Source organism: Crocuta crocuta, unplaced genomic scaffold (genome assembly GCF_008692635.1).
Source record: "Crocuta crocuta isolate KB4526 unplaced genomic scaffold, BGI_CrCroc_1.0 scaffold128, whole genome shotgun sequence".
Lineage (NCBI taxonomy): Eukaryota > Metazoa > Chordata > Mammalia > Carnivora > Hyaenidae > Crocuta > Crocuta crocuta.
In genome coordinates this window covers 158,479-183,258 of record NW_027532232.1, presented here as the reverse complement: position 1 = coordinate 183,258, position 24,780 = coordinate 158,479, and the positions used below count along the sequence as shown (strand labels likewise).

The following is a 24,780-nucleotide window of genomic DNA, read 5'->3' as shown; positions in this document are numbered from 1 at the left end:
ATAAGGTATGTATACTATGTAAGGAATGAATTCTTCTGAGGTTTTAAATGGTTTTTTTTAAAGTTTATTTTCTTTGTTTTTGAGAGAGAGAGACAGTGTGAGTGGGAGAGGGGCAGAGAGAATAAGAGAGAGAATTCCATGCAGGCTCTGCACTAATTGGTGCAGAGCCTGATGTGGGGCTTAAATCTATGAACTGGGAGATCATGACCTGAGCTGAAGTCGGATCCTTAACCGACTGAGCCACCCAGGCGCCCCTTGAATAGATTTCTTGATGTCTAGGACACTAAAAGGTAAAACCTATAGGCTTATGGAATTGCTATTTGAAGGGAGGTTGTGAAAAATGTCCATATGGGACATAGGTGCAGGGGACAGTGTGTGTTGGAGTACAGGAGGGTGTGAACGAGCCACCACCCCGCCCCCAATGGGTTCCCATCAATTTAAGCATGAACTTTCTCTCTGGGTTACACCCTTGTTTTCAGACCTCTTCAAATCTGACTCCCCAGCCCACTGGACAATGCACCATTTCATTCTCTTGAAGGGCCTCCAGACATCACTTTTCCGCCGCACATCCAGCCCAGCACTGAACCCGTGACCAACCACCTGCCTTTGTTTCACCTAGGCAACTGTAACTTCCCGCCCCGCACACACCTTCTAATGTATTCCCGGGTAGTAGTAAGCTCCTCTATTCCCCACTGGACCCTGACCCCCAGACCCCTGCAAATCCTTGGTGTCTTCCAAGGCCTGCATGAGGCCTTCCTGATAGCACTGGACAGGTCTCCTTCCCTTCTGGTTTCTCAAACATGATACGCTTGTTCTCTAGTCTCTACCTAAATAGTGCAAAGATGGAATAGTCTTTGGTCTCAGGCTCATTTCCCCAGCTCAGTGGGAAAAATCTAGAACCCAAAAAAGTGAAGAGGAAAACAAAAAATCTCCTGCTAGGAAGTCACAGAAGTCATTAACTGTTAAGAGCATACATTCAAGCTAACATTTTGTTTCACATTCTGACCTCAGTTTCCTTAGAAAGGCAATAGCTTAGAGGATTATGGTAATAAGAGAACGCAAGCAAAAAAACTTCCAGTGTTTGCCCCCAGAGCGAGCACTGAATATGAACACCTATTACTGAACTGAAGCTCATTCAGCTGGAGTTCACAACTGTCAAGCATTTATAATGCATTAATACTGTGCGTCACTACACATATTTAATCCTCTTGGGGACCTTTTAAGGGAGCAACACTTCTCCTCATTTTCAGCTAAGGGAAACTGAGGTTCCAGGAGGTTAGGTACCTTAGCCAAGGTCTCTAATATCCCAAAAGGCTGAGCCAGCATTCAAAATCCATCTAGAGTTCATGGCCTTGAAGCTACATTTCTTCCTTTTTTGCGTATTTGAAGTCTGAGCCTCATTTTCCTCATCTGAGAAAACAAACGGAAAATGATTACAGCTCATGGGCCCACAGGGAGGGTGGCCTGCGAAGGCGCACGTGTTCCTGCCTTCCTCCTCCGTCCTGACGCCTTCCCTGCCCTCCCCTCCTGTCACAGCTCTGCTCTCATGGCCCAATTTCCTCTTCCCCCTGACAGGAAGCAGGATGGAGGAGAGCTGTAGAGAAGGGCAGCCCCCAGCTCAGGGAGGGGGATAATTTTAGCAGAGAATCCCTGGCAGAGGTAAGCAAGGGGGAAGGGAGGGGAGCTGTGAAATTCAACCTGATACTCATTCAAGGGCAGGGTGGGAAGGACATGCAATCCGGGTCAGAGACCTTGCTGCTGCTCTGTAATTCCCCAACTGTAGCACCCCTCCAAAAATCTCTCTTGTGCTGAAAATGGGTACGTTGCTTGCTCCCACTGTTCCAGCAATTTCCTAACCTGAGACTGTGTATCACTTCCTCTCTTGAGGAAGGCCCCTTTCTCCTTGCAGTGTAGTCAACCAGGGTCGGCATGCTTTTCATGCCCTTCCCTGTTTGTCAGCCAATTCCCTCCTCTCCCCCTGGTGAGATGCTTCTCAACTTTTTGCTCTTCCTCCTCCATATTCCTCACCACTTCCCCCCAGGTCCCACCAATGCTTCCCACCAAGATGCTCCTGCAGAATTTCCTATCTCTCGCTGGGCATTCATGGCCCATCTGCACTTGCACACTTGCCTCTCCAGGCACACACTTTAGATACACTGCGCCCTAAGAACTTCCTAACCTACAAAGCCCAGTGCTTAGATCTCCTTCATGTTGCTCTGAATTCTCTTAAAATCCATGTCCACTCCACAAAGCCTTAAATCCAACTTGGGACCATGTAAATTCTATAATCGTGACATCCTCCTAATCCAACCCAATCTCTTTCTCCAGCTTTCATCCCATAATCTACATAATCCAGAAGCAACACTGCTTGCTAATGACTCTGGTCTCATCTGACAATGAAAAATCCCAATGCTACTATATTTTGGGCAGTTGCCTGCGATCATGACAACTCAGATGGGCCCACATCCGTGTATGTAACAAAGGCCACGGCAGCAGAGTAACAAGGGTGCTCAGCTCTGTGTACACCTCATAAGGTGGTGAGGAATGCTGTAAGGGGCTAAGGAAATGGGAACATGTGGGCTTCAGAAGATTATCTGTGGAAACAGAGATGTCAGGCACACATCAGTAATAAATATGAGCATTTATTTGGCACCTGAAGGTATATAAAATCCTGGCAGTGGGAAGTGGAAAGGTTCTATGACCCAAATACTTCCATTTCTGGATCCAAGGGCAGGACTTCGCGACAAGTCTCCAAACCACCTGGCTCGCTGAACAGTTATTTACTGAGCACCTGAACTACTACAGACTGAGCACTGTGCCAAGCACCACAGGAGGTACTGAGGAAGCTGTCTGGCACAGGACATCTGTCTTCAAGAGTGAACGGTATCAGTGGACAAAACAAAACACACGGAAAAGTCTAGGGTATAAATACTAAACTTGTGTATATTTTAAAGGGAAATTTTGTCCCAAAGTAGGATTCTAGCTAGGGTGGTTTTCTTCCTTCCTTTACCCTAAAACGTTTATTGAAGACCTATCATGTGCCAGGCGCTGGGTACACACTGGAGAACAGAAGAGACAAGGGGTCTCCCCTCAGGGAGCTTACGACCTACTAGGGGAGACAAAAATGCACATGTGAAGCAAGCAAACACGTACTTATAAGCTGTGCTAAATGCAGTGAGGGGATTAAACAGGAGGCAGCAATAAAGAAACACGGAAGATTATTTAGAGAAAGAAAGGTCTGGGGAGGTGGCATTTAGGTCAAGACTTGTGAGGTGTGGAGCTCAGTAGAGCCCAGAAGAGTGTCTGTGATGGTCCAGCGCAGGGAAAGAGCTCAGAATGTTGGAGAAACTGAGAAGGGGCTGGGGCTGTCACTTAGAAGGAAATCAGCATTTTATGAGGTTCAAGGGGGAAGGTAGGAGCCCTGCAGACCAAGGTGAGAAGTCTGGACATTACTTGAGGTGTAACAGAAATCCAAGCAGGGGAGTGACATGATCAGATTTATGAAGACCCCAGACCCCAATCTGCCGTACAGAGATTGGACTGGAGGGGGAAGTACAAGAGGAGGCCGTGAAGAACCGGAAAGGTTCATAGGGCACAGATGATAACATAGAGCAACAGTCTCTCTAAAATGGAGACATTCGGGAAGGGGAAACAGGCCACATAAAATCAAAAGGGGATTTGATACTGAAACAGAAAGCAAGAGCAAGCTACTACATGACATCCTGGAGCAGCCAAATGATCCCATTAAGTAGTATTTTAGGCAGATTTGGTGGCAGCATGACAGGGAGGTAAAGGGGGAGAAACAGGAAGCAGGGAGATGATAAGAAAGGGACATTTCAGAGGAAGAGAAGATAAGGGGACAAGTATGAGTATGAGGAAGCATACCGCTCTTATCTGCCTCTGCTGACACTCTCTGCGAGGCTCATTTTAGTAAAAAAGCTGAGAGAGAATAACTGATTAAAAGATCTTTGGAACCTCCCTGGGCAAAGATCAACGAGTTCCGGGTACAAGGCATCTAAGCTGTAACCTCTGCCCAGAGGCTGGGCTCCTTGAGCCCCAGGGAGCCAGCAGCAGACACCACCGGCCTTCCGCTGGGTGGCCTTGTGGTGGCGCAGGGGGCGCACAGGTCACGACCACACATGCGGCGGCACAGTGTACCGTTTGTGCCGCCCGCCCTCTCGAGGCTAAATGCGGCTGGGGTATGAAAGACAGACAGGAGATGGCCTCTGAAACATCGTAACTAATGAAAACAACTAATAAAAGCAATCACCAAAGCGCTATCTACAGAAGCCCTGAGGGCGGGAACTGAACAGCAGCCTCGAGGAAACCCATGTGCCCTCTCAGACACTTGGCTTCGCGCACAGAGCGCACAACACCGGCCGCCAGGCCAGCCAGGGAGGCGCCTGCTGGACTGGCAGGCAGGGGGGAGATGACGACACGGCAGGGGTGTGGGGTGTGGTGCGCGCGATAAGCCTGGGAGATTCCCAATCCCTGAGGGGGAACAGAAACCGTGCGTCTGAAGAGAAAAGGCCTCCGTGTCTCCGGTGCGGCGTGGCCTCATGTGGGAGGGTGGCCCGGGAACAGGTAGAGGTGGCGGCACAGGGTGCTACAATACTCCGACATCTCCTTGCAGCGGTGGAACTCTGTGCCGGGGGCGTAGCCCTCACGCTCCTTGATAAGTGCGTTCACCTGGAAAGAGAAACCGGTGGTCCAGTCTGAGACCCTGTTTTCTTCCATGGTCCTGGCACAATAGGAAGGGTAGAGACGCTACAAGGACGGTGCGAGGGGGGAGGCGGAGGAGGGGGAGGGGGAAGGGCAGGAGGGGGAGGAAGGTAGAACACCTCGCAGATGGCGGCTCCTCACCTTAACAAGCATGTCGGCCACGTGCGTGTCACAAGCCCTCTCAGAGAACACTCGAGTGAGGGCCTCAATGTACCAGGAGCCCCGTTTGGTGTTCCGCATGGCAGCAGTGCCTGCAACCGGGACGGTATTAACCACACTGGAGGTCACAGGACCCCTCACGCAGCTGGACGTCCCCAACTAGCCTCCTGTGGCACCCTGCACCCTCCCCAGTCAGAGAGCCCAGCGTGACGACGCGCACATCTAAGAGAGTGCGGCCTCGGACTCTGGGGGCTCAGGATACCTCTGAGGCAGGCATAGCCGCAGATCATGTCGGAGCGCGTGGGCAGCCGCGTCTTCAGCAACTCCTCCTTGCTGGCATCGCTCTCCTCGCACTCAGAGGACCCTGCGTGGGTCTTTCCATCCTGCTGGTCAACCCCACGGTCTGTTTCGTCTGTAGCAAAGGCAGACAGGATGCACAAACACGTTATTCCCTCCCATCGCTCTTGGGCCTGCCACAGGCAAGCCAAAGTTCCCTACAGCCTTGACCGGGAAGAGCCGTTTCCAGCTGTTGCCTCCAACCTCTGCCTGCTGAATTAAAAAAAAAAAAAAAAAAAGTCATTATCCCTGCCTCAGCACGCGTCCATTCCTCGGGGGAGCACCCAGAGGCCCAGCACCATGCTCAGGCATCTGCGCATGTGCACGGTCCAGGGTCTGCGCTCTCTCCATGCTGTGTAAGATGGAAAGTGCTGATCAAATACTCCTTGTAAACAGAATTAAAGATCACACACTCATGATGGACTTGTTCAATTAGCAATGTAGAGGGCAGTCACAGTGCTTTTTACTGCAAAACACAAATATTGATAAATGCAGCTTTATATTAAAAAAACAAGTTAATAAACCAATATGATTACATGCACGCTATGTAAAAATCACCCCAAATCTATGTATCAATTTAAAAAATTGTGAAACTAAATATACTCAGTTTCCAAGGTATTTTGGTATATTTTTAAGTTACTAACTTCATAAACCAAATTGTAGCAGGCATCCAAGATTTAAGAGAAACTGGTAAGAAGAAAAACTTAAAATTGTGGTAATTTGACTATCTTCTTCTATATAATTGAAAAAGAACACCATTATTCCATTTTAGCAGTTCCTCAACATACCCTGAGTACGTCAGCCTCCTGACGCAGGCTGCATCCGTGCCCAGACATGGTCTTATTTGGATGTTGCACTTTTATTTTGGAGTAGGGTGGGGGTGAGGTGAGTAGGAAAGACAGGGCGGGAGGGAGGACCCCCAGCTCAACACCCTAAAACTAAGAGAGTGTGCTCCTTTCCAGTACTTTCCGCTCCACGCAACACGCAATAGCCTAAATGGCAAGTGAAGCTTGAAGAACTATGGGGAAATGACCAAAATTCACTGATTCAACAAAAAGTTATCAAGCAACTGCCATGTGCCAGGCACTGCTTTGCATTAAGCCCGAGGGATGTAGTGAAGGAGAGTCTCCTGCCCTACGGAGCTGACGTTCCGCTTTGGGAGCCAGTCAACCGGGGAAGGGAGAGTAATTTCACGAACTAAGTGCAACAAAAGACAGGTGAGCTCAAATCTTCAAAGGTCATCTCTTGAAGGATTTACTCTGAGACAGAAGATTCAGATTACCCCAGGAAAGAGCAATTTCTCCCTATCCAGATCTGACATTATACACAGATCTCTGAATATAAGAGGAGAAAATGATCACGAGTGTCTTCATTTCATTTTGCCACTAATACCTCCTGAAGGAAATAGGCCAAGCTAAATGTGTTCCCTCAAGGAAAAAGAAGCCTCTTTCCTGCCCTCATGTCTCAGAGCTATTAATCAATAAGTTTTATTGCTTCTTCCAATAACACAATATCCCATCTGTTTTCTGTGTTATTGCTACAGTTTTTTAGGAGATTAATTTTTATCCCTTTATTCAATATTTATTAAGTGCTACCATACATCAGGCAGTGCTCTGGGCCTGGGCATCCAGCTGGGGACAGACACTAAGTTCCTGTCCTCACATATGCTTTCCTCAGTGCAGCTCCCTAGCACGGTTATCGTCCTGGAAAAGAATTCATCACATTATTTCTTAAGCTACCAACAGCTCCACACAATGATCTGCTGAAGTCCAAAATCTGTTTGACTCAAGATTTATCATCAGCTGGTTGTACCTCCCTCAGCCTGCCTTTTCTTACTACACACCCACACAGATGCCCAGTCTCGAAATCAGATCTGGGCAGACTTCCAGCCCAGCACATTTTGGGGGGCGGGGGGGTGGGGTGGTGCTTTTAGTTCTGCGGTGCTTGTGGTCTTGTATTCCTGTTTCAACTGAAAGCCCCTCTTTAGTACTCCACACCTATGCAGATCTTCTCATTCTGGGTCCAAATTGAGCCTTACTAAATTAGGTCTCTACCAAATGTGTTCAAACTAAGCCAACTTAAAACGATCCATTCCCTACAGCTTACTCGTTCACACATACGGTTTGTATCTTACTAATTTCACCCCTGCTTGAGGCCTCTGAATTATTCTCAAGCTACCTCATGTACATTTGCTTTCTCTTTCTAGTTACTGGTAGGCTATTTGGAGAGACACCACATTTCTTTTCCTATTTTTTAGAGAGGAGCAGTTAGAGAGCCCACACATTTGCTTTTGCTTTTGTGATAGTGCCTAGTGTAGGCACGTTGTAGAATCTTAATAAATTATCTTCTTGATTTTAGGATGTTATTAACAGTATTAACCATTTACATTTGTTGAACACACAACAGACAAAAAAATTCTTTGTATGTTAGGACAAAGTGACCTTGAAGCCAAGCTATAAGCCCCTTGAGGGCACTAACCATGTTATAACGGCCGTGGGTGGCATTTTCTGTGGATTTACTATGAGCCAGGTACTGTGCTAAGCAGGCCCTTTAAATGTGTGATTTTTTTCACTCATCACAACAACCTCATGAAGTAGGTCTGATCATTATTTACATTTTATATGGAGGAAACTAAGGTAGAGAGACATCAAGTAACCCCCTAACTTGACAGAACTCTTAACTGGTAAAGTCAAAACGTGACTGCAAAGTTAGAGCTTCCCTCCAGGGTGAGGAGTATGCCCGCATGTCTTCGGAGCCTAGTCTTGGAGGCCTGGCTGCAGGTGAGAAAGAAGGGGGACAGAAGCGGCTCAGGGACGAGTAAGAGGCAAGGCCCGGCCGGGGGCTTCCGCACCGCTAGCCTGCACGGCACAAGGATGACGAGGAGGCAACGATGGAGCGCAGATGAAAAGAGGGGAAGAGGGATGCGGGAAGGAAAAGAGGAAGTGAGAGAGAGACAGAAGAGACCCAAGTTCCTCAACGGCAGTGAGTAACAAAAGCCAGCGCAGCAGGGTTAACAGTGCAGAGGTGAGAGTGCTCAGGAAGGAAGGCGAGGCACTGAGAAAGAGTCTCGAGAAGAGGGTGTGGCGGCGCACAGAGAGCTGACCAACCTGAGAGCCAGGGGCTGCCCAAGTCCCAGCACACCCCATGCATCGGGAGACACTTACAGAGCAAGAGAGGCGGTGGCAGCAGTGAACAGAAGGAGGTGCCCAAGGGGTCCGCTAGCACCTGAGAGGAGCAAACAGGACAGTGAGAGCTGGTGGGAGGCCACCCGGGAGCCACCACCCGGGTGCTGAGCTGCCGGGGCACTCACCTCCACGGCAGGCCTGGATGAAGAACATTTTCGGCTTGTTCTGTAGGTTTGGGCAGCTGGCATTGTCAAAAAGCCGAAAAACCTCTTGAAGCTGCCAGGAAGAAAGGAAAGAAAAGGGGGTTAAGTAGCCCGCAGGGCTTCCTGAGTCCTGTATTTGCCACAGCTGCCAGTACAGGAAAGACGGGCAGACAGGACAGGGAGTCACCGAGCTGGGACAGCCGTCGAGCACGAGATGACACACACCTGAAGCAGTTTGCCATCCACACCGTAGATGCCTCCCTCCACACCGTGAGAGAGGAGAGCCACTATGCAGGAGTCAGTGACACGGTGGGCAGGTAACTGGGCAAAATTCTGAAGTTTCTCTTGCATTTCCTGCAGGAAAAACACCTTTTAGTGTTGTTCACTGTAGTCTGCACCAATGCCATCTTTTTTTGGTGTCTGAACCCCTAAGCTATTAGAAGATGAGATATGTTCTGTATATTATGTGGCCACCGATAACAGAGGTCAGAGACCCCCATGAGAGGTTAAAAGTAGCTACGGACTCATCAGAAAAATGCATGACTTCAGACACAGAATTCTGAATATAATTTCACAAAATTCACAAAATTCAGACTCACTGAGATACATTAAGAATCCCTGGACTAAAGCAAGTTACTAATGAAGCTAATCAGGAGCTAGTTAACTTTATCCACTCCCTAGTCATCAACCAAATTAAAAAAAAAATTTTTTTTTAATGTTTTATTTGTTTCTGTGAGAGAGAGAGACAGCTTGAGGAAGGGAGGGTCAGAGAGAGAGGGAGACACAGAATCCAAAACAGGCTCCAGGCTCTGGGCTGTCAGCACAGAGTCCGACGCGGGGCTCAAACCCACGAACTGTGAGATCATGACCTGAGCCGAAGTCGGACGCTTAACCGACTGAGCCACCCAGGCGCCCCATCAACCAAATCTTTTATAGCAAATTGTCCTGTATAAAAATGACACAAGGAGGACCACCCGGTGAGCTAGGAATGAATCAAATCCCTACCCAGCCATAAGGAAATAAGCTGCTCTCACAAAGGGCTAATGGGCTCATAACAGAGAATAACAGCACTTCTAGGCTGTTTTCAGTCTGAGATTTTAAGTTCCCAGAAATAATGATGATATCTGTACAAAACGCTCAGTCCAGGGAAGAGAACGCTTTATGGAGAATTAAGCACAGGGCCATGGCTACATACATGGGCTACAGGGTCAGACGGGCCTAACTTTGGCCCCTGAGTTCACAAATTAGAACCAATTATTTGGCCCCTCAAAGCTCTACTACTCATTTTCTAAGAGGGTAATTAAGAGTAAATTTTTTCCCAAGTTTGTATAAAGATTGAATGAAATACTACATAGAAAGGATTTAGAGCTATGACTAGCACCTGCTGCAAAGATCTGCCATTATCATAACGTGCACATCTAATAAAGAATAGCGATGTCGTTTCTCAAAGAAACCTACTACCGGTCAACTTTGTAGTCCAACTTAAGAACCTTGTGTGTCATGCACCACATGGCCATACATGAGTATCACTCTACCTTAAACACCCAGCCCATCCCACAGCAAACTATATAAAACAGTTTAAGAATCCAATACATACAAACTATTAAATCTAGGTCTCCCTCTACAACTTAAGAAGTCTGAATGGTCCCTCCTATTTGAGATGAGCAGGGAGAAAGCAAGTTCATTCTGACTATGAATTTTAACATAATGAACACGAATATACTATCCAGGCAGAACAGTTATCATGCATTCAGCCCCCAATAAAAAGCACACGCATATAATATATTTCTTGCAAGTTCCAGAAAGTTGTAAAAAAGGCAAAGTCTTGGGCCCCAGCAAACTCTAGGTAATTCTGACATTATAAAGTTTGAGAACTACTAATCGTTTTGTTCAGAATACTTCTGTTTGCAGCTAATGGAGACAATTATACAAAAGACTTGAAAGGCTGCAACTAACCTGGATATGAAGAACTTGGCTTTATTGAAAAGTATGTTCATTTTCTGGGCAAAGAGAGGCCAATCATAATATTGGAAATCTTATGGCAATAAAGATCCAAAATTCACTTATTTCTAGAATATATAATCTCAAGAAAATATATAAGTATGAATGTTCTTCTGGAGTGACCATAATAGAACTGTAACACACAGTAGCTGAAGTTAATTTTGCTGGAAGAAGTCAGTAAAAATACACATTTGGCACCTACTCAGGAGCATTTTGAACTTAAGTGTGACTATTAGGCCAGTAAACAGTGGACAAAAAAGCCCAAAGTAAGAACATATACACTTGGTAACTGAATTCAATGGCACTAAACTGATAAACGGGGGTTATTCATTTGGGGAAAAGTTTCTAAATATAGCAAAGCTTAAAACAGGATCTCTTATTTATTTCTGATAAAATTACAGTATTTCTAAAAATAGCAGTGTTCTTAACTGGAGGTTGGGGAACACAAGAGAATAACCTAAAAAACCCTCTGAAATGATATGCAAAACTTTATGGCTAGCTACATTTTCCAGAGATGACCCACAGCATGTCCTTACACTTTCAAAGCAGTCTGTGACCCAAATGTAAGTTAAAAATCAATACCACATGGTAAAAGTAAATCTGCCACTTTATCTCATTTCCCACTATACGATAAACCATAATTCTAGAACTAGTAACCTCATGCGGAGGTGCAATGACAAAAGACTTTGATGACCAAGAAGAAAACTGAAAACCTCTACGAGCAGTGAGAATACCAGTGTGCTGTCCAGCACCGTCAAACTTTTAAATGCAATTTAAAGTTTAAATTTAAATCCTCTCTGCCTAAGACCCCTCTCCCACTCCTCTGTGCTTCAGGGGCTTCTATCTTTTAAGGCCAGCTCAAGTTTCACACAATCCATTTATCCTTCTGACCACATCTACCAAGGGGATGGCTTCTTCATCTTACTTCAAACTTTTAAATGCAATTATTTTTAAAGTCAAAAAGGTGTAATAGGGAGGGAAAAAAATACTTAAATCTTTTTGGTTTTCTTTGCTTGCCAAATAATGACATGGAAAAAGAGTTGTGTCTCTTGAGAAGTCCTACCAGGTGGAGAGTATGCCCAAAGATGCCCAAAGAACCAAATTATCATAACCACTGTAAGTACTTGGTTATAACTGTACTGAGATTGACTGGCCACTGTAGGAAAATGACTGTGCAACGTCCTCCTCACATCTGAGTCTCCAGAGCTGAAGACTAGGCTACAGGGAGGGCTATTCCCCAAAGCTGCAGTTCTATGCCTTTTGGTCTTGTTAACTCTAATCTCCTTCTCAAAGATTTCATATTCTTATCACTTAAAGTATTTCTCCTGCACAAATGCCCAAATGTTTGGTCCTGATTTCTCTGAGGCCCTCGATTCCTTACCTAATCTTTCCCTCTCCTGCTGTATGCAGTCATTTCACCACCAAGCACTGATAGTACAATCATGCCATTACACTATTTTCCACACACATTCTTTCCCTCTTGGTCCACTATTCTCTCCAGGATCCCAACATCCTGAACTCCCATTATGATATAAACTCCAAACGGGCTTCCCACTGGTCTCTACTTCATGCTTCACCCTGAATCATCACTGTGAATGTATCACCTTTATGTTAAAAAAAATTACTAACAGTTTTCTAAAACAAGGAAGTTCAAGGCCCTGGGATTCTGGTCCCTTTAGCTCCAATCTTATTTTGGGGACTTTTTTGCCGTAGGCATTTGGTTTACCCATTAAGTCCCTAACATCACAAACACATTTCCCATCTAGAGGCTATTCTCTCTGCCTAGGACCCCTCTCCCACTCCTCTGTGCTTCAGGGGCTTATATCTTTCAAGGCCAGCTCAAGTCTCACACAATCCATTTATCTTTCTGACCACATCTACCAAGGGGATGGTTTCTTCATCTTACTACTGTAGAAGATGTTGTCTACTCTTGCTTGGTCCTTAAGAATATAAAGGAAAGTACTTCCTTTTTTGCTGATGTCAAGACTACTTCTTCTAACTGAGGTCCTGTGAACTCAAGAATCTCATTAAAAAAATTTCTAGTAGCAAACATAGTTCCTTCTAAGCCATTATAAAGTGTTCAAAATTAATTGATATTTCTTTATTTTATGTTTATTTTATTTAAATTAGGCTCCATGACTAGCATGGAGCCCACTAAGGGGGGTAGGGGGAAGGTTTGAACTCACAACTCTGAGATCAAGACCTAAACTGAGATCAAGAGTAGGACGTTTAACCAACTGAGTCACCCATGTGCCCCTGATTAATTTTTGAAGTAAGTTCTTTGCCCATTATGGGGCTTGAACTCACAACCCCAAGATCAAGAATCATATGCTCTACCAACTGAGCCAGATAGGTGCTCAAAATTTACATCAATTGCAATTTGAATTTTAGAACAATATAACCAGAGAACTAGAATCCAATACGTACTTCAATCTACATCAGGTTTAGCATAAATGGGAATGTTATTTGTGAAGTGGGTTCTCAGGCGCACCAAATCTGCTGAATGCCTCTGAAAAGCAGTAGTAGATAGTGGACTTGGTGATTTAGGATTTTTTTTTTTTTTAATTTATTTTGAGAGAGAGAACAAGCTGGGGAGGGGCAAAGAGAGAGGAGGACAGAGGATATGAAGTGAGCTCAGTGCTGACAGCAGAAAGCCCAATGTGGGGCTTAACTCACAAACCATGAGATCATGGCCTAAGCCCAAGTTGGACACTTAACTAAGCCACCCAGGCACCCCAGCATTGTATTTTTAACTATCAAGAGTGTAAAATACCTTATCAACTGTATACAATTTGGAAAACTAGGACATAATAAATTCCTAGTAAAAGGAATAGCTAGAGGGCACCTGGATGGCTCAGCTGGGTAAGCATCTGACTCTTGATTTTGGCTCAGGTATTGATCTCATGGCTCATAAGTTCGAACCCCTCCATGGGCTCTGTGCTGACAGTATGGAGCCTGTTTGGGATTCTCTCTCTCCCTCCTGGCCTTCCCCCACATGTGTTCATGCTCTCTCAGAATAAATAGTTAAAAAAGAAAAAAAAGGCTAGATCAAAACCTCTAGAGAAACATAAGTAACATTCATTTTGTTAAATGGCATTCTAATAGGATTCCCTTTGTAGGAATTATGGCTGACATCGTACCCTTATTCCCTTCATGCCAGTAGACCTCTTAGGAAAGCATATAACCTACTTGATCCAGAGTCACAGGCTCTACTGACTGAGCCAGCTAGGTACTGGGAGCATATAGCCTACTTGAATGCTCGATGACTTATAGAAGCTTTTCCAGCCAGGGCTTTGAAGCAAGGATGGGTTTACTTTTCTGCATGGACTACTACTGCAAAGCTGGTGAAAAGAGCATGTAAGTAACAATACTCAGGTATCTATTTTTGAAACTGGCCTTACCAAAAGTACAGCATGTACACAGCATCTCACAGAAGACAGCTGAGAAACAGAAATGAAGACCACAGACAATGCTGAAGACAAAGATTTCCTACCTCAACAAGTCAAAGTGAATTTCCTAGGAACTTTGATTTTACCACTGACATTCCCAAAGGCAAGTCTGAGAAAGTACTAGTATTCTGGAATCAAAATGAAGAATCATGGGTGGGGAGACAGGTTAAATAGGTGATGGGGATTAAGGAGTGCACTTGTCACCACGAGCACAGGGTGATGTATGGAAATGCTGAATTATTATATCGTATACATGAAACTAACGCTGTATGTTAACTAACTGGAATTAAAATAAAAACTTTAGGGGCGCCTGGGTGGCTTAGTCGGTTAAGCGTCTGACTTTCGCTTAGGTCATGATCTCGTGGTTCGTGGGTTCGAGCCCCGCGTTGGGCTCTGTGCTGACTGCCAGCTCAGAGCCTGGAGCCTATTTCGGAGTCTGTGTCTCCCTCTCTCTCTGACCCTCCCCTGCTCACGCTGTCTCTCTCTCTCTCCTAGAAATAAATAAAACATTTAAAAAAATAAAATAAAAACTTTTAAAAAAGAGCAAAATGATAGAAACGGGAAAAAGATGAAGATTAATATCTATTTTCCAATAGGCTATAATCAATTTCAGAACAGAAATATCTAAAGGCAACTAAGTCAGCAGTATGGCTCAGTAATTGGGGTTAACAGGGAAACAGGGAATAGCGTGTAATGAAAATGCTTGTGATTTGTAGGAATCTAGTCCAGAAGTAATCTACCCTAAGATCTGTCTTGTGGTCACACAACTGGTAAGGGTAAGGAATTTTCCCATGTTAATTTATTAAACTGCCAAGGATAGTTCTGGCAAACTTTCATTTGCAAGAATTTTATCTGCCAAAGTAATCTTTTCAACAATAAATGAACGTGTAAGCAACAATATCCACCAAGAAGCAAATGTCTTATGTCGTCACGGCTTAGAAGTATCTTTCCTGATTGGCTGGGTGAATCTCAGTGTCTCCTTACATCCTAAGTGACTGGGAACCAAATTTCTGAACATGAAAGAGTAAGAACCCAAACCGGGACTGGCACTGCTCGGGGAGAGCACAGTGCCCTAGAACTTAACACTGAAGCAGGTGGCTGGCCTGAATTCTTTTTTTTTTTTTAAACTAGATTGCAAGGCGAGACACAGAACAGAATGAGTAAAAAGGTACAAAGAAAAATAGAACTTGGGTGGCTCAGTTGGTTAAGCATCCAACTTTGGCTCAGGTCATGATTTTATGGCTTGCATCGGGTTCTGTGCTGATAGCTCAGAGCCTGGAACCTGCTTCAGATTCTGTGTCTCCCTCTCTCTCTGACCCCCCCCTTGTTCGTTCTCTCTCTCAAAAATAAACATTAAAAAAATTAAAAACAAACAAACAAAACAACAACAACAAAACCACTATAACTTGAGTAACACCTGAGTAACATCTATCCAGCAGGCAGAGAAGCAGTGGATGTTCCTGGCCCCAAAGTGTTACCCAGCCCTCCAATGCACGCATTAGATGTACCTGTGCAGTCTGGTCAAGGAGAACATGGACTTTGTAGCCCAAGAGCTTGAAGAGGGTAACCAGAGTGCTGTGGTCCACATCCCCTCCAGAGCGAAATTCCAGGTCTTTCTCTCCAGTGAAGTGTACATTGCTCAGCACCAGTGCCAGGCCACGAGGCCGAGACTGCAACCTATAGGCCTGGGGCAGGATGGGGGTGTGGGGGAGGCCAATTAGAGCTTCCTATGGACAGAAACTATGTCTCCCAAACCAAAAAAAACAACACATTTCAAAAATACAAAGCCACCATATTTTTGTTAACCCCACCAGATCAATATAGAGAAATGCCCAGAGAAGATAACCAATCAGTAATGATTTTCTAACTAATAAAGCAGGAAGGAGATATACACGCAAAATAAGTTCAGATGTCCAGGAAGGGTATCCCACTTCCCAATTCTTCATCTTGCATTCTGCAGGACTCACCAGCTGGTAGTGTGTTTGATAAAACTCGGGAGTGCAAGCCTTCACCTGAAGGCAGGGAGGACCATCTCCATCGTCTAGGGAGTGTTCCACAGCATCTGTGGCACAGAGAGCCAAAAACTAGTGTGCAATCTATGCGTGAATCCCAGTACTTCCTTATAACTTAAGGCACCCTGCTGAGCTGGGGTTTTAGTAATTAGTGGTTTCACTCACTCCCCAAAATTATAAAATCCAGGAAGGCAGAGACCCTATGTGCTTTTGCTCTCTGCTGGATTATCTGCCCACATACCGTAGGTACTTAATCCACTGAATGGGATATCTGATAAAAGCCTTGTTCCAATCAATAGGCTACTCAGTCAGCGGGCTAGTGGCCTAAAATGTAGTCTTTGCTCATTCTAAAGTAAGGAGCTTTAAGGAGCCAGGCCACTCAGGTAGGATTTTCCTACCAGTACCTGCGCTAAGGGCTGAGTGCTGTAGAAAAGTCATCTGTGATGGAAGGCCGAAGCCCAACCAACACCCCATTTAAACTTTCCTGCTAGTCCCTAACGAATTCACCGAGGGGACTGTTCCTGGTATGAATATAAATAGGAATCGTGCTAGGGCAAAGTCAGATACCAGTCAAGAGAAAAGCCAATCTGCAGGATGTGTTATGCCATTGATTCTCACCTGGAGACAGGCGGAGCTGCTTGTGAGGGGGACAGGACTCACACATCGGGAAGGGGAGACTCCAGTCGTTGTCACAGCTCAACTGTAAGAAATCAGGACCCATCACGCCAGGCCTTAGGGAGATGGTCCAGTCTGAATAAAACCATCATCTAGTCTCCCCAACCCTGTCTCAAAAATTCCTTTCCCACCAAACGAATCCTTTGCAACACACCACACGTCTAGGGCTCCATACCGGCGGGACTGCATGCGGAAGACCAGACAGTGTAGTGAGCAACAGATCCTCCAGGTGACCCTGCTTGGTCTCTCTCAGGGCCACGCAGAAGGCATCAAAGGCCTGGGGACCCCTCTTGGGCAGCAAGTTGAGAAGTTCCACATTTTGGCTGAAACTGCCCACTTTGGCCTAAGATAAAAGAATACAACATGAAGTCATATTTACCTATCCAGCTATAATTCTCTCTCTCCAGACGACCTTCCTCGTAATCTCAAGAATCCTTTTACAGGAAAAATACATGTATGGTGGGAGGTCTTTCCTATTGTTCTTAAATTACATGTCTTTTCTGTTTAAGGCTTTAAGGTATAAGGGCATTTTCATTTCCCTAGCAAGGCTCAACATCCTTGCCACACTTTGTCACGTTCCCACGACCAATTTGTTTATTTGGTGTTTTTCTTTTGCTTACGAATACCTGAATGTGCTCCCTCATTTCCAAAGTGATGATGTCCTTCTCTAGGAGGTGTTCTAACAGTTCACTCAGCAAAAGCTGTTTGGCCAGCACCACTCGGTTCTTTTTCAGTGCTTCCTGATGGTCAGGATGCATGCCACACACTCCCAATATCCTGCAGATTAAAGGCAGAGGGAAAGGCTGTCAGGTACAAGATTTGGCACAAGAGTGGAGTGGAACAGGTATGGGTAGAGAGAACAAAACGAATGGGACCTGCAATAACCAATATTAGGCTTATTTTATTGGATCTGGTTAAAATCAAAGCAGTATTGAGCAGTAACTGGTCATAAGGAAATAATGTATAATTTTTTATGGAGTATGTTCAACTGAGACCATCTTCTGAGATGAATAGTCAGTCTAGGGGAGGGAAATACGTATCTTGACAAAAATGATACACACAGAAGCACACATATATTTATGAGAAGAAATATTCCTCTGACAGACCGATTTTAATTAAGAGATTATTCCAGGGGTGGCTGAGTGGCTCAGTCAGTTAAGTGTCTGACTTCAGCTCAGGTCATGATCTCGCAGTTCGTGGGTTTGAGCCCCGCATCGGGGCTGGGCCTGGAGCCTGGACCCTGTTTCAGATTCTGTGTGTGTTCTCTCTGCCCCTCCCTCATTCGTGTTTTGTTCCTCTCTCTCTCAAAAATAAATATTTTTTAAAAAAATGTTTTTAATTAGGAGATTATTCCAGAAAACCTTTTGTATTGTTTATCTAGGCTGCTAAAAGTGATATGTTTAAAATGATTCTGGGTGAGGAATAAAATAATTTAATGCAATGGCAAAAGCTCAAGCCAATCACTGGCTTTAACAGGAAATAAATGAGACAGGCGCACACACGCACATACTCTGTAGCCCCCTTATGCCAATTTTACCTATGGTTTTTAAAACTTAAGTTTCTGTGACAAAATGATGTTAGAAATAAGAACTGGGTAAGTAGAAACTATGACAGAAAGTCACAGTAAATACCAATGACAAACACAATCAATATAACCTGAGATCACTTTAAAGAGTTAAAGCATAAAGGTGAAATTGTTTTGGTAATTTAACTTAATAGAGATGTCTTTATTTCAAGGATTTTTTGGTTTTGTTATTGGTTTGGAAAGAGACTAACTTCTGCTTATGAATTTTATAAATTTTTTAAAATGTTTTTAAAAATTTATTTCTGAGAGAGAGAGAGACAGCATGAGCAGGGGAAATCAGAGAGAGAGGGAGATACAGAATCTGAAGCAGGCTCCAGGCTCTGAGCTGGCTGGGGCTTGAACCCATGAACCGTGTGATCACACCTGAGCTGAAGTCGGACGCTTAACTGACTGAGCCACCCAGGCACCCCCGCTTATGAATTTTATAAATCCCATTTCCAATATGTATCTTCACTGTGCCTAGTTTATGTTAACCCCCAGCTCACCAGCCTTAGGGAGTTCCCAAAAGGATGACAACAGTAAGGGCCTGATGACAGCGGGAAAGGGATGAGATAACAGCTTCATAATTTTAAAGCTTATTTAAAGATGCATGCTGATTTCAAAGATGTTAAAATGTGTGTGTGGGGAGAGTGAGGAATGTGCATCTTAGGATCAGTCAAATACTATACATTTATAGGATGCACTTGGCTTAACTCTGGGTTAGAGATTTATAAAGGCGGGAAAAGCAGAGTTCTGGAAGAGCTAAGAGACCAAAGAGGCTGGCATGTGGGATCTTAAGGCAGAGGAAGTGATTAGCAAAACATTCCCAACGTTGGAAGTGGCCAACATAGGTTAAGGTTAGAGTCTGGGGCAGTGATGTTTGAAACTCCATTTAAACTTCAGGTTTCTGTTTATGAGAAATACGCCTATGACCCAAACCTTCCGTAGAAACCCGCTACAAAACATCTAAAGAAATCAAAAACCTTATTTAATCACCTTAGGGGCACCTGGTTGGCTCCGTCAGTAGAGTGCGCAACTCTCGTTCCCGGGTTTGTGGGTTTGAGCCCCACATTGGGTGCAGAGTGGGTGCAGAGATTACTTTAAAAAGAAAAAATCTGGGGCACCTGGGTGGCTCAGTCGGTTAAGTGTCTGACTCTTGATATTGGCCCAGGTCATTATCTCACAGTCAGTCGTGGGATTGAGCCCTGTGTCAGGCTTAGCCTGCAGTGTGGAGCCTGCTTGGGACTCTCTGCCCTTCCTGTGCTCTCTCTTGAAATAAACTTTAAAAAAATTAAAATAAAAAAATCTTTAGGGTGCCTGAGTGGTTCAGTCAGTTGAGTGTCTGACTCTTGATTTCAGTTTGGGTCATGATCCCAGGGTTGTGAGATCAAGCCCTGCATCGGGCTTTGTGCTGAGTGTGGGGCTTGCTTGAGATTCCCTCTCCCCCTCTGTCCATCTCCCCTGCTCATTTTCTCTGTCTTAAATAATACATTAGTGAGTGGATGAATAGATATCTTAAAATTAAAAAAAAGAATCACCTTAGAAAATACCAAACTGGTAACAATGATGGCGCATATGAAACTCCGGTAAAAGTAAGTGTTTCAGGCCAACCGCAAGACATCACAGCTGGAGATGCTGGTATTTACTTCCTTAGGATACATATCGCTGGTGGAGCAGGTTTACTCCTTTCTTCCCTTAGTTTACCAGCAGCATTTCAAACTCTCCTCTCTTGGTTTCCCTGATACTATTCTCTCCAGTTCCTCTCTCCAGAGACTGTTCCTGTTCTTTCACAAGATCTTTAGCCTGCCCTTGAATGCTGACATCCCATTAGGAGCCCTCCCCACCAAAGGGCCTCTGCCTATTCAATCTCATCCATACTCAGAATTCACTAACTCCCAGTTCTTAATTCTTTCAACTTCTAGGCTTAAATTTTCAATCAGTAACTCATTAGGTTCAATCCCAAGCATGATCCATTCTCCACACACCTGCTCCTTGCTGCATTCCACTTTAGGGCGAAAGTCACAATTGTGGACTTTCCCAAAGTAATCATAATCATCTAGAACTTCAGGACACAGACGGAAGGGGAGGAAGGGAAAGGAGAAAAGGACCAAAGGGAATTCTTAAGTCTTGATTTTGTGTCTTTCTTTAGGATCTGGCACCAAAGTCCTAAATTAATCTTCGGGGTCTGGACCACGAGGCATTAAAATGTTATCCAGGGGGGCGCCTGGGTGGCTTAGTCGGTTAAGCGTCCGACTTTCGCTTAGGTCGTGATCTCGCGGTTCGTGGGTTCNCTATCCAGGGTGATGCCTGCCATGAAATGATAGAAGTGGGGCAGAGGCGGAGTCACACTCGGAGTCTCGGAACCACCTTGTCCTTTCCAAGTACTCAAACCCTGAGCCCGTGTCCACTGCTTTGGAAACCTGAACATGATACCCAAAGCAATACGTGTCATGATACAGTCAAGCCAAATCAAATGCACATCAGGGAGAACTGCGAGGTCTGCAGGTGTCATCCGCTTTTAAGGGGACAGAGCAAAGTTCCTCATACAGGAGTTCGGGGAAAGAAAGGATGGAGAATCTATAAGAGAAGCCGAGATTTGGCAGGACCGGAGAGCTCCTCATGTTCAGAGCCCCCTGGGGTTGGACAAAGCAGGCTGGGGAAGTCGGCTCAGGGGGGACAGGGCCAGGAGGAAGCCCGCCGCTCGCGCGCCCCTCGGGGGCTCAGCCTGGCCTTTCCAGCCTGGCCTCCCACCCTGGGCTGCACGGGCGGACACGGCCGCTTCCAGGGGCTCCGAGGGGAGGGGGCGACAGGGCCATGATGCGCATTCCCTTCCCTGGGCCCAATTAAGGACCTGCGAGACCCTCCCTCACTCACCTGCGCCCTCTGTCAGCGGCCATTAGCTCCTTTCGGTACAGGGCGGGCCGCAAACCCGCGCTCGGCGCCGCCATTTACCGCTTTTCCCGGGCTATGCGCGGACCGCCCACAAGCCAAAGAAACCGAAGGCCCTCACACCCTCTGCGTCCCTCCCCCGTCCGCCGGCGCCCAACGCGCCTGCGCGCTGCTTCTTCTAGCTCCACCCACAGGCGAGGACTGCCCCGCCTCTGCCGTCGCCAGTGCGTGCGCAGGCACAGAGCCCTCGCGCTAGACGCGCCGTCCAATGGCGTGAGAGAGCGCTCTTGGCGGAAAGGGAAGGGGCGGGGGGAGGCGAGGAACCGCCCCGTCCTACGCCGGAATCCGATTGGTCGTCGGTTCCCGCGGAAATCACGGCTCCCTCCCCGGCGCCTCCCACCCTGTTTCACCGCCCATTGCAAGGTTACTGAGACGGGTTTGGCCGGACTTTTCACTTTATTGAAGTTGAACTGTTGGGGCCAGGGTAAGGAGGAGATAGAAGGCACTAGAAGGCGTTACACAGATACCACACAGTGGACGAAGGCCTAAGTGGGGAGCGCACCCCTGAGGAGGGTGGGTCAGCGATGGCCGAGCAGCTCCCAGTGGCTAAAACCTACATTGCAGCCGAAGCACAATTCCAGAAAATCTGGTGTTCTGTTGGGATCTTAGCAAGCGGTACCCCGGGGGCTGCGGTAAAACGCTGCAGTCCGAGCGCAGGGGTGAGGCTTAAGCAGTTAGACATCGTGCATGTTGCTCCAGCGGTTCATAGTGGGTGATTCAAGAGGGAGCCTTAGGTACTCCGCCATCACTGGCAAGCTCCTGTTTTATCCTTTCTGACCCTTGTCCACAGTCTTAAAATCCAGGGTAGTTTACTCCACTGCTTACGGTTGGGGTGGGACCCTGCCCTGGAGACTGATCTTTAGCACCTGGGCAGAAACTGCCCCTTACCCTTAAGGAGAGCAGGGCCTATCACGGCTTTGATTAGCTTTGCTCATCTAGGAGAGAGGGCACATTCCTGGTCACGCTCAGCCTACACTGCCCGCAGACACAACTGGTCCATCATTCTGTCTCTAGGAAGTCTCCTACCTCTCTCCAGCAGTTGCCCAAGATAGAGATCGAGAGATTTGTGGATGACCTTGTATCGAAAACACAATAGGCTTTGGGATCAGAAGAGTAAATACCATTTTTATGCTATATACTAGCAGTGTGCCCCTGTGCAAATTATCAAACTCCTTTGACCCTTGGAATCCTCATTTTTCGGATGAGGGTACTAATACCTCACAAGGCTGGGAAATGAGATGAAGATGAAGCACCCAGAACAGAGGCAACATAGCGGCCACTCAGATGTTTCTTTTCTTCCTTCTCCAGATTCTCTGGGTCACTCCTCTCACACTCGTCTAACTCGGGAAATATCGGATATGGGGTAGGTCACTGAATGTTACCTGAAGACTCCAATAGTGCTATGTACATCTCAGCTGGGCAAGGCTTAGGGCAGCCTGACTCCCCTCTGTGTTAAGTTCCCCACGGGGAAACACAGTTCCCGATACATAGCAGGCACTGGGAAATGTTGGTCAAATGAATCAGTGAGTCTGGCACAGAGATGATATATCCTGGCATAGTCTTTTAGGGGGGTGTCCGGTTGTTTTCAAAGAAAACGTCATCATCAGGTTGACCAAAGCTGACATCATAGGCAGGGGGTGGGGTAAGGGGCTCCAGTTTGGGGGGCATCCCCAAGCTCTGCAGATCAGGAGCAGTGGACACAGCCCGGGGTCCCCGAAGCCGAAGGCTGATTGGAGCTCTTCCAGGGTTTCCTGAGGTCGTAGATCCCTCCGAGCCCACTCGCCTTTCCAGTCTTGGTCTTTCGGGCCCCTCTGGGTCACTGGGCTGTCCTTCCTCAAGTCCTGGGGGGATTACGACACTGCTGTAGGGGGGTGGCTGATCCAGCTCTTGGGGGTGGGACTGTGATTCCAACACCATAGCCTCTTCATAGGTTGGCACTTCAAAGGCTTCGTTGTCGCTGCGGGAGGAGAAATAAGATTACTAGTGGCCTCCTGAGTGGAGTCCTTTTCCCTTTTACTATCTTCTGTTGGCAAAAGACCCCTCCACTAACCCCTCACCCACCCGCTCATTGATACCAGTAACAGGGAAGCAGAGCTATATGCCTGAGAGACGAGAGGGACACCAGGGAAAAGGGTCCATTGTGTATTCCTGGAATTCTGCCCGCCCCTTAACTCACCGTGCATTGCTTGAGGCCCCTGGGTTCTCGGTCTGCATTGATCGGAACCCCCATTCCAGAAAACAGGCCAGGAGGCAGGCAAACAAGAAGCAGCCACCCAAGGTGAGAAAGAAATAAGCAACAGGGGCGATGTCCGGCTGTGTGCCCAGCAAAGCCAGCCCCAGGAGGAAGGAGGCGCAGCACAGGAAGAGAAGCGGCTTCTCCAGTCTCCCCCACAACTGTCTTGGCACCATGGCCCCTCCCCAGGCTCCTGCAAAAAGACACACGGGTATTGTGTCTAAACTAGCAACTGGCATGCTGGCCGGGTCAGATTCCAAAGTAACCATATCAGACACTTTTGGGGCTCAGGTTCCTCAGTCGTAAATCAAATAAATGGCCAAAATATATGACCTCCAGGGTTCCCTTCAGCTTTATAATTCTCTCTAGGATCAATAGAGTCCCAGGGTATCAGTATGTGTGGAGTAGCCAGGAAAGAAACCCAGGATCTTTCATGCAACTTCCTGTGTAATGGCCCTTCCTTCCTTCCTTCCTCCCTTCTTCCTTCTTCTTGCAGTGTCCCTTCCAGCACTATCTTTCTACACCATCCAAGACCCAGCCCTGGCTGGCCCTGCCTGGGGCCTTGGTGCTCACCACCAAGCATCTGTGGAATCCAGGTAATGAGGCAAGCCCTGCCTTTTCTCTATAATTGCTCTGCATTGGACCTCCACCCTAACCCCCAGTTTCCCCCACTTAGACCCTGTTGGGGAGAGAAGTTGGGAAGGAGCACCATTACCCTGTCTGACCCCATCTTCCCATTTCCTCTATTCAGCCCATGCTCTGGTTGGACAGAGAAAATGTACGTGGGCCCAACAAAGCCACCGGGACACAACTATGTGAGAGGGACTCTTACAAATGGACGGAGGCCCAGATAACTCCCAATCTCTCTACACTCCGCACCTGCCAGGGTACCCCAGCCTCTATGGGCCTTCACTCTGGAAGCTCAGATTTCAAGCTTCTTGTCTGTAATTAGCACAAGGGCTGGGAGGATGGTGGGGAGAAGCCTCCTGTTCCCTCTGCAACAACAGCAGCAACACCTGGTTAGCAGCACCCCAAAACCAACCCATCAGGAATTCCCTGAACTCTGCATATCAGGAAGCCACAGACTCTAGGTAGGAACCATACCCCCTTCTTGCACCCTAACCCCAATCCCTCCTACCCTTCTCACCGGCCTTAGGAGTTCCTCCCTCACCTGTCTGAACGACTCCGCAGAAAGTAGGTTGTAGGGGAGCTGGAGGAGGCGGGGGGTGGAGCCCACTGGCTCCACCCACTTTACTGTTCCAATCCCTCAGTTCTTGCGTAGGCTTCCTCCTCCTCTTTCTGCTTACACCTGACCTGCTATTGCCCGACTTTGATTTTTTTTTTTTTTTTTT

The 24,780-nt window shown here is 46.6% G+C and overlaps 3 protein-coding genes across 4 annotated transcripts in view; 1 reads left to right on the top strand and 2 right to left on the bottom strand.

Annotated features, from left to right (window-relative positions):
- LOC144242995 (olfactory receptor 6V1-like) overlaps nucleotides 1–24,780 on the top strand; it is a 309,970-nt gene that overhangs the window by 154,773 nt on the left and 130,417 nt on the right. The window lies entirely within an intron of this gene.
- On the bottom strand, nucleotides 2,623–21,237 carry CASP2 (caspase 2). 2 transcript variants are annotated; one of them, XM_077778018.1, is made up of 11 exons: nucleotides 21,121–21,237; nucleotides 17,309–17,459; nucleotides 16,837–17,025; nucleotides 16,626–16,707; nucleotides 15,963–16,057; nucleotides 15,504–15,680; nucleotides 8,771–8,899; nucleotides 8,528–8,618; nucleotides 5,144–5,293; nucleotides 4,864–4,973; nucleotides 2,623–4,689 (listed from the first exon to the last, which is right to left on the bottom strand). In XM_077778018.1, exons 1-11 carry the CDS (start codon nucleotides 21,192–21,194, stop codon nucleotides 4,558–4,560), a joined length of 1,380 nt encoding a protein of 459 aa, XP_077634144.1. In that variant the 5' UTR covers nucleotides 21,195–21,237; the 3' UTR covers nucleotides 2,623–4,557. The 2 variants fall into 2 exon arrangements, with proteins under 2 accessions (XP_077634144.1, XP_077634145.1); XM_077778019.1 differs by having other exon boundaries at nucleotides 16,858–17,025; nucleotides 21,121–21,236.
- On the bottom strand, nucleotides 21,560–24,589 carry TMEM139 (transmembrane protein 139). The gene is made up of 3 exons (XM_077778026.1): nucleotides 24,576–24,589; nucleotides 23,372–23,621; nucleotides 21,560–23,152 (listed from the first exon to the last, which is right to left on the bottom strand). Exons 2-3 carry the CDS (start codon nucleotides 23,602–23,604, stop codon nucleotides 22,759–22,761), a joined length of 627 nt encoding a protein of 208 aa, XP_077634152.1. The 5' UTR covers nucleotides 23,605–23,621; nucleotides 24,576–24,589; the 3' UTR covers nucleotides 21,560–22,758.